Raw genomic sequence first — 9,381 nt, 5'->3', positions numbered from 1 at the left:
ATACGCTAGTTTTATTTTCCACTTAAAGCCCTACAATGAAAAGGACCAAAGATTATTTAGGAGAAAATGATCTTAATTCACTAAATGGAGATATTCAGAGAATTCTTTTAAATTGAGACATTCTCAATTAGTGCACATGTATAAATATGTAATTACCCCTATATTGTTAATCTTAATAGGGTCAAGACTTAATCGTTAGGATGTGAACATAGCCTATCTCATTATACGCTGAACCTTGTGCCCATATAACTGTAATTAATTGTTAGGCTGTAAAAGTGAACCTAAATGATCAAAACTGACATTCCTTCTCCACTGGAAACGTTCAAATCGTAGGCGACAACTGAAATCCTTAACAATAACGTCAACCATCAGTAAGGGATGGAAGGATGTTGACTGATCTAGATAAGACTATGACTGAAAAGAATATCACAGCCGTGTAGAGAGCATTGAATGATGAATATCTGTTGTAGAATGTTCGACGTCACATATATATCAAATTTGAGTGCATGCGTGTGTGTATGTGTGTTTTTTTTTTAAGTTTGCAGTTCGCGTCCACTAAAACCCACTTGTACTTCCTGTGGGTCTGTATTCTTCAGCGGAAACCGGCGACGTCGTCGGGCATTACTTCGGGGAGAGGCATTAGCTAATTTACTCTTTCTTCGTGATTAGTTTCCCTGCGTCCACCAATCGATGCTGGTTGGTTGGAGGTTCAGGATGAGAAGTTGTGCCATTCTTATTCTTCAACTTCTCTTCTTTTTTATACTACATCATCCGGTAGTCTTTTTCTTTCCACAACATCCAGTCATCGTCTAGACAGATTCGACCAAGACACCTAAGTTCTTCCGCATCTAGTTAGGTAGATTAGGCTCGACCCAATCTTCTACATACCTCTGCATCATTCTAGGGAGCTTGCTGTTACATACTTCGCGTCGTAGGTCCTAGAGGACTCTTATAGTGAAGGTTCTCGTTGCATTCTATTTGTCTCAAGAGCTAAGCATTGCCTCGATCAAGGTCTCGCGTGGCTTCTAGCTCATGTAGGCATATCTGTTAAATCTTGAGCATTAAAAAAATACTTTCTCCGTGTCTTCGTCTGGGCATTCCGGAAACTCTTCGTAATTTTATATGTATAGGTATGCCCGAAAGCATTCATACCCAGACAGTATCTGCGTTCGAAAGTAGTAACAATGCCGTGTTAGCGCTGTATCCACTTAAGTTGGGAATTGAACAGTTAGTCCACCTTCCCTTTGAAGACTCCTCCAACATATTTTGCTATCTTTGCATACTCTGTCTCTCCTCAGATTTGAAATACTGTGCATCCTCATTGTCGTTTTTTAGCAATTACCTCGTCAACCTCCTAAATCGTACAGAATACACTTATTATTTGACCAGTATAAGGGATGTGTGTGTACTTTAGAAGACATAAAAAGTTGTAATCAAAACGAATAATAGTTTTTACGCAGTCCCTGCTTATGCAGAATGTAATTCGTATAATAGATGTTACATAACCTGACGTCTACACTTCTTCGTGTCGCAGATCCTAGGGGACTTTTGTAGTGAAAGTTGTCGTTGTATTCCCTTTTTCTTCATAGATAAGGCATAGCCTCGACCAAAGTCTCGGGTGTGATCCAGCATGGTTTCTAGCTCATGTCAGTATGTGTCTCAAACTGTATTTCATAGCAGATCTTCCATTGGTCTTGGAACCACAGAGACATCTTTTCACTTAACCCTGGAAAACAGATACTAATCTCTGAAAATCCAGAAAATTATCACTGCTGATTTTATATTCGGTGTAAGTACTACTCAGTGGTGGGTTTACCAGCAGGGTGAGTAGGCTGTAGTCTAAGGCGGCAAATTCTGTTCAATTTATTCACAAAATTTAAAAAAAATATTGTTCACAAGGAGAAAATGTGTTCTAATTTTTTTAAAATAATTTGTTAAACGCTTTGTAAAATATGCTAAAAATTGTGTTTTTGAACAACCATTTGCCATAAAAAATCAGGAATCTCACACGAAACATTAGTTCTCCAATTATAAAGTTGAAATTCCATTGATAGAAAATGTAATTTAAATAATTAAGAAATAAAGTATATTTTAGAGGTAAATAGAGGCGACACTGGTACTACTGATTATATTTTTATTGATCCTGGTATAAATAAAAGTCAGTTATAAGCTATTTATTTGTTTTATAATGAATATTCTTATATTTTACAAATATATTACAATTTTACACTGACTTATAAGAGCAATAGAAAATGAAATGTTTATAAAAAACTTTGATGGATCTAAACTATCTTTTTAGAGACATCATTATCGAAAAAGGCATACAGTTCAAAAAATGTAAAGGACAATCCAATTTTTGAACCTATCAACAATTATTCTAATACAATGTTGTGGTTATAACTAGTTTGTATCAATTTATAAAAATGTCCGTCAATTCTTAAAATAAAATTCATTATCTGGTTGGGTATTCTACTTTTTAATTGAATATTCATATATCATAATTAGAAGGTTGTTAACAAACGAGTTATTCAATTACTAATATTTCAAGATTCAAGAATATCAAAAATAAGCGAAGTATTCTTTAGAACTATCAATAAAATTTTATTTCCATTTACATCTGTGAAGTTATATTTTTTTGTTAATCCAAAATGTGATGTGATGTGATGAATGATAGTTTTCAGTTATTTTAGCATAAGAATAACTTTTTACTATTGTTACAAAATTGCATTTTCAATTAAGAAACTTGCAGGTAGTTTAAATAAAAATATGTATCAGTTTAAAAGATTTTTTAAATTGTCCAAATACTATCCAGTTTGATATTTCTTAAATATTGTCAATAAATAATCAACTAATTATTAACTATGTACAATATTTATTGGCATTATTAAAGGGAAATCTATAGACAAAAAATAGATACTGAATGCCGTTTTCAATACAGACATTTCTGAATAAATCATGCATAATAAAAGAGTTTCTAGTTACTTTGAAAACTGCAACAAGATTTAATCAATGCATATTCATAGGAAAAAAATAGGAAAAAACGTATCTGTTCTGTTATGTCAATAACATGCGGATGCAGATGACATCTCAACACAAACATGAAAAATTTACACGGTTTTCTGCACCAATAGAAATGTTTAAAAAAATCCTAATAACTTCTAACAATGTTCCATCCATTAACGATTCGTCTACGATGCCAAATGATAGTTGTAACAACTGATGAATCTAAACCGACCAAGCCCAATTAAGGAGTTTGTTGAGGACTCCTCGTTCGGTCTAATGAAGTACTGAGCCTCTAGACTTCACCTTCTGTCAAGAAGGTACTGATCTGTCGAGGATCCATCTCCATCATATATTAGCATCAAGGTTGTGGTATACGCCGAATTAAGTTGGAATTTCTGGAACTGTTGGTGATATTCACACTGAGCACATTGTTTACACTACCACTACACCAACAGACAATTATGGTGATTCAAGGCTAGGCGTTGATTTCACAAAAAAAATTGTAAATAGCACCAGCAAATAATTTTATAAGAATAAAATTAGTTTGCTCTTCGCTCTTCGTAAGGTAACAAATTGATACTTATTTTAAGTATAGTCGAAGTTTTTTATTTGGGATATTATAATTGTCGTCAGGCAGATATAGTTCAAACTGGAATTTTTCTTCTCAATCATTACTTCTGTTACAGTAAATTAAATTCTTGTTGCTATTCATATTACAAAAAAAAAACCCATTTAACAACCTTATACTGAAATAAGTTAAATTTTTTGTTTTTCTTAATGTGTGTGTCGTTAAATCAACACTTCTATGGTGTTACCATTTCTTTTTATCATCAATTATTTACTGTTAATATTAACTAAAAATTGTTAACGCATTACAGAATTCAAATAGTTTGGAATATGAATATTGTTTTCTAAGTATATGAACATAAAACTTTTATTAACAAAACGGATAGTTAAATATGCATTGATTTTATAATATACTAAAACAATAGTTATATTAGTAATTAGGGATAAATATACAAAGTATTGGAATGTATATGAATAATTGTTAGAAAACAAATATCTGCACATAATTCCTTAATACATTCAGTCAATAATTATTTCACCTATAAATATTATATATCAAAAGAATCGTTTAAAACAGACATAAGTGATATTTTAAACAAAACCCAGTGAATGTTTCTGTTAATATTAATTTTTTATATATTATTTATTTCAAATTTAGTGATAATAAAAAATTCAATTTTGTGCAGATAAAATTATGAAAGTTAATTGTATTAGAAATATTTATTTGTTAATGGAAAATATCATAATTTTTACTAATACAAAATTCATTTCAGAACTTAGGCAAGGTGCACAATTCGATTTTTTTTATTCTGTTAGTTTATTATTAGTTTGTATTTATATAATTACATCAAGCATGAAATCTAAGTCTCACTACTCATGTCTTTGGCAAATATTTGTCATTTAGTGAGAGTAGATCACTCCTTAAGAATTATTTGCATATTCAAAAAGTTCATATTTGTCCCTCTTCATCAATTAAAGGCTATCTTAACATTTGTGGAACTAACAAATATTTTAAGAGTGATTTCCATACACTACTAAACTAAAAAATTAAGGTTTTTAAAAATTTTATTTTGTGAAATAACGAGCCGTACAAAAGATGTGATTTTCAAAATATTTCTTTGATTCAAAACTAATAATAGGCCCATGACATTCACTGGTTTTTAGGCCATATTATTTAATGTTGGTTTTGTTTTTTAATATAAAAAATATCACTTATATCAACTAGCTTACATAATTACAAGAATTAGGCGCATATTTATATAATTTTGAGCAGTATAAAAAAATTAAGTACAATTACAGTTACACATACTTCGATTGTACACCTGTATTTTTTTAAAATAACACTTTAATGGGATATCATAATGATAGTGGACAATTTTGCTTAAAATGTGTCCACTTTCATATTTATCAAACTTTTAAACCAAATATCACACCGAAATTGATTGTTTTAGCGATTAATCTACAAGATATTTAACATTCACATAATGAACTTTCCTCTCACGTAATTTAATATATATATATATATATATATATATATATATATATATATATATATATATATATATATATATATATATGAAGAAAACTACGGATTATCTTATTTACCAAAAGATCTTAATTAATAAACAGTTTCAAATTTTTTTTAAATATAATCATACGATTAATTGAGGAACAAGATCAGATAACTTGGAATTTTTTGTTTTTAGAAATCAAGCATTTAACAAAATCTCTCATTTATTAAATTATATTTACTATTAAATTTTGAAAGCTATTAATTGATTAAAGAGACATTAAAAAATTCATTTGGTTGTATTGAACCAATTTTGAGAAATGTATTCGAAAAAATTTGGTAAGTAAATAATTCATAAAAACTGTTGCTGTTAAGAGAAAAATTCATTAATGGTTCTTGTAGTAAAGTATATTACATACATGAAAAATGTATCTAACATCCCAATTAAAATAAAATTAGCATTTGAAAACACTGAATTATTGCTATCATTTTAGATTAATGTATATTTAGAATTATTTAGACAAACAGTCTTTATATAGGATTTACTCTACGGACAAATTTTACATTGAATCTACCTAATTTTAAATTTTTAGTATAATGAAAACATTTTTCAGAACAAAAATATGGAACAAGTTGCAGTGAACATAAATCACTAATTTGTAAAACAATCACCAGTTAACAATGTGATATTTTATTATAAAAATGCAAGATGTCCAGAAAATCTCCTGCCTTAAGCCAACTTGATGCGATTTCATGCCCATCAAACCTGGTTTACCTTTATCCAAGCAGCTTAAAAAACTGTTACCTACAAAGCACAAACTTAATATATAGTATAAACCCACAGCGATAAATTGTTTGCTATAGCACGAGTTTTTTTTGTTGTCAAAAACTTTCAACTAGATGCAATAGGTGAATAAGGTGAAATTTTTTATGTATCTGCTTGACATACTTTATCATAAATTAAAAAACTATAAAGAAAAAATATGATAATATATGAATTCACTATTATACTCTTTCACATGAAAACTTAATCTATTAAATTTGGCGTAACCTGTTGCCCTTCTCAAATTGAGCGTTTATGACAATAAAAAACCGTTTATGGGTAGAGGATTTATGAGATAACCTTATGAGAAATTTTTGTATGATGGTAAGTTGGATTAGATGGACATCAAACCTCATCTATGATCTAGATTTTGCATTTAGCAGAAGATTGTCTGGATATCCTGTATAATTAGTAAACCAACGCAACATATTTGGACTTTCGTGAAAATTCTAAATAACAAAAATTTAACCATGGAATCTGTCAGAAAATATTATCAATACCAAATTTGAAAATAATCTAAAGCGGATTTTTGTACAAATTATTAGTTTGGACGTTATTACAAGACTACAATTTACTTTTATTTGACCATATTTGAGCAAATGATATATACTTAAGAAGGGACCAAATAATAAATAGATTGAGTATTAAGCTGTATCTACTCATGGATGAAAAAGTCATCATCCTGGTTTTCATTAATCAAAAGTGTGATTGATTTGTTTTTTATCAATAATTCTATTATATAATGATAGTAAAAATTATGAGAAAACATTGTAAAAAGTTCAAAATATAACTTTTTGGTACCCTTCAATTGAACAGTGGTACAGGGTAGAAAGGATCATATGCATTCGTGTCCCTAAACCCTAAAATTTTAATAACGAAAAGTAATAATAATTAACTTTTAGTATAATTTTTTATAATTACTGGTTAGGAAGACATTAAAATACGTTCACTGCAATCTGTCCTATTATTTCCTAAACTCTTTCAAATAATTGTCACAAAAATCATTGTACTTTGTAATTTTTGCATTTTCCTTTAATTTAAAACGAAAGCTGAATAAATATTTTATAACATTTAACTTGATATGTGAAAAAATAACATTATTTTGATTATATTTGGCTATAAAAGATTTTCTCTTGGTGTTTTATCCTTTATTTAATCAAAAGGAAGGGAATCATCATATTTGCATTTTGCAGTACTCATTTATAAATAGGTATATGGCAATAATAAATAATAATGTAATATAAAGAATATACAATAAAGTAAATAAAAAAATAAGATTTTAAGTAATCCCCATGTACAGGTTAAGTCAATATATAAGAGAAAATTATAAATTTGAAAGTAATTTATTAATTTACAATAAGAAAAGTGTACGAAAATCTGGTTCTAAGTTAAAGCATATTTTCATTAACCTACAAGATTTTGAGTTTGAGTATTTAGTTTTCCATACAATGAAATTTTATTATTTAATATAAATTATATAATTAAAAATACAAATTGTTGGAATTAACTAAATGTGTATTTTCGATTTTTTCATAATTTTCTATTATGCATTAACCCTCATTATCAATTTAAAACAAAATCACAATTAAAAAGAAATCTCAACATAAAAAAGGTAAAAAATGCATTAGAGTTTTTCGTCAAAAACACTTTATACTCTTTTGATTTATATTCGAATAAATAAAGCCAAGCTGCCAGTTATAGATACTATATATATTTATAAAAAGTCACTCTTATTAAAAGGTTCGGTTTCACAAAATATTGTTTGGTGTTCTATGATACTTTGACACAATGTATTTCTCTAAACTGTTCTGATTTTACTCACTAATACGTCTTTTCTTAGTCCAATCTTCAACCCGCACTTTACCCACACCTTCAATTTTCGATGATGTCTGAGTAACAATTTAAACATTTTATTTGCAGATGTTTATTCAAATATTTCGATTTAAAATTAAAGCTGATTTAGGTGATTCAAAAAATATAATAATTTCTATCACCGTCGAAAATTTCTGGTACGTTCAGCAGTTCCAGCGAATCTAAAAACCATTAAACTAGAAAACCTTCATTGCCATTCACCCGTATTTGCGCCCTTATACTTTGGACGCTATTCATGATTTTTTTTTGATGGCCTACGAGAGTGATGCCTAATTCTGTCAAATCTTTTACTGTAAGATTAACAACGGCATCCATCGTGTTGATACCACCAGAGTGAAAATTTTCGAAATAACGTGTCATCTTTATTGAATTGAGCCATTCTTCGATGCATGTGAAGTTTGTGAGGTCAGGGGCATCGGCAGATAAGGGATTATTGGATCTGTAACATAGAACTTTAGCTCATTTATTTCTGCCTTTAAACACTGTATGCAGAAGTATGAAACAAATAAAATAATATTATGTAATACTAAAACCAAAATAGTTATTAATTCAGAACCTGTAATTAGTTTAGATTAGTAGTTTTAACCAAACGAGGTGTTGAGAGTAACGAACGTGATGTTTATACCCCATCTTTTGTGACAATTTGGTACATTTTTTTTGTAATGGGTAGCCAAATAAGAACTGTCTTCAACTACTAATTCAAGTAAATTGTAAAGTGGTTCAAAATTCAACTGACAAAAATCGCATTAATTGATTATTATTTGGCAGCATTAATATAAAAAAACTTTGTAAAAAAAAGTTAAAAAATATTGTAAAACATCGACGTTTAATGATAGAGACAAATATAGATGAGGGTAGTTTTCTAAAGGGAACTTTCAAAATTTGTACAAACGGATATAATTTTCGTTATGTTTTTTTTATGTTAAAAACGGGATTGTAGTTTTGTCGAGTAAATCTTTGATGTACAAAAGAAAGAGAGTAGGTGAAAAGATGACCCCTGAGGAACACCAGCGTTTACCTCAAACCTTTCTGAGGTGTGTTCATCGATAGCGACCTGGATGGATAGGTCTTTGACAAAGCTACTAAGCCATTTAATAAGTGAGGACGACAAACCATACGATCTTAATTTATTTAGAAGGTTGTCGTGTCAAATTCCGTCAAAAGCCTTTGATATGTCAAGTACGATTGCTCTTGATTCCTCATATTTTTCTATACCTTGAGTCCATACGTTGGTGTCCTAGGCCAGGAGGCCCTGGTTTATCTATGGTTACGGAAGCCATATTGATGGTCGCTGATGATGTTGCAGACTCAAGATATCTCAAAATTTGCTGCTTACCAACGTTCTCCTTGATCTTGGCAATCGATGTATTGTAGTAATTTATACACATTCTCAATAATGGGAAAAAAAGGAAATCATTTGTATCGCATTATGAACGATCTAAGCTTGCCAAAAAATCGATAAGTCTCGCTAAAATTAACAAACAAAAACGAGGGTCAAGAAAAACCAAAAAATATCAAAAAGTTTGGATACCGACACATAACTAAAACAGGAAGATCCATTATTGTATGTAGTATAGCTATCAACGGAAAACATTATATAATCTAT

General features: G+C 29.4%; 1 protein-coding gene across 6 annotated transcripts in view; it reads right to left on the bottom strand.

Moving 5' to 3' along the window:
* Positions 1 to 2,166: 2,166 nt before the first annotated feature.
* LOC130447457 (ephrin type-B receptor 1-B) overlaps positions 2,167 to 9,381 on the bottom strand; it is a 779,444-nt gene continuing 772,229 nt past the window's right edge. For 3 of the 6 annotated variants that reach the window (XM_056784282.1, XM_056784284.1, XM_056784285.1), the window contains one exon: positions 2,167 to 8,214. In XM_056784282.1, the coding sequence (XP_056640260.1) occupies positions 7,947 to 8,214 (268 nt within the window). In that variant the 3' untranslated portion in view covers positions 2,167 to 7,946. Of the gene's footprint in view, positions 8,228 to 9,381 lie in introns of all 6 variants that reach the window. The other 3 variants (XM_056784280.1, XM_056784279.1, XM_056784281.1) reach the window with 1 other exon arrangement.

This window comes from Diorhabda sublineata, chromosome 8 (genome assembly GCF_026230105.1).
Source record: "Diorhabda sublineata isolate icDioSubl1.1 chromosome 8, icDioSubl1.1, whole genome shotgun sequence".
NCBI lineage: Eukaryota > Metazoa > Arthropoda > Insecta > Coleoptera > Chrysomelidae > Diorhabda > Diorhabda sublineata.
The sequence above is the reverse complement of the archived record's forward strand: the minus strand, read 5'-3'. Positions and strand labels throughout refer to the sequence as shown.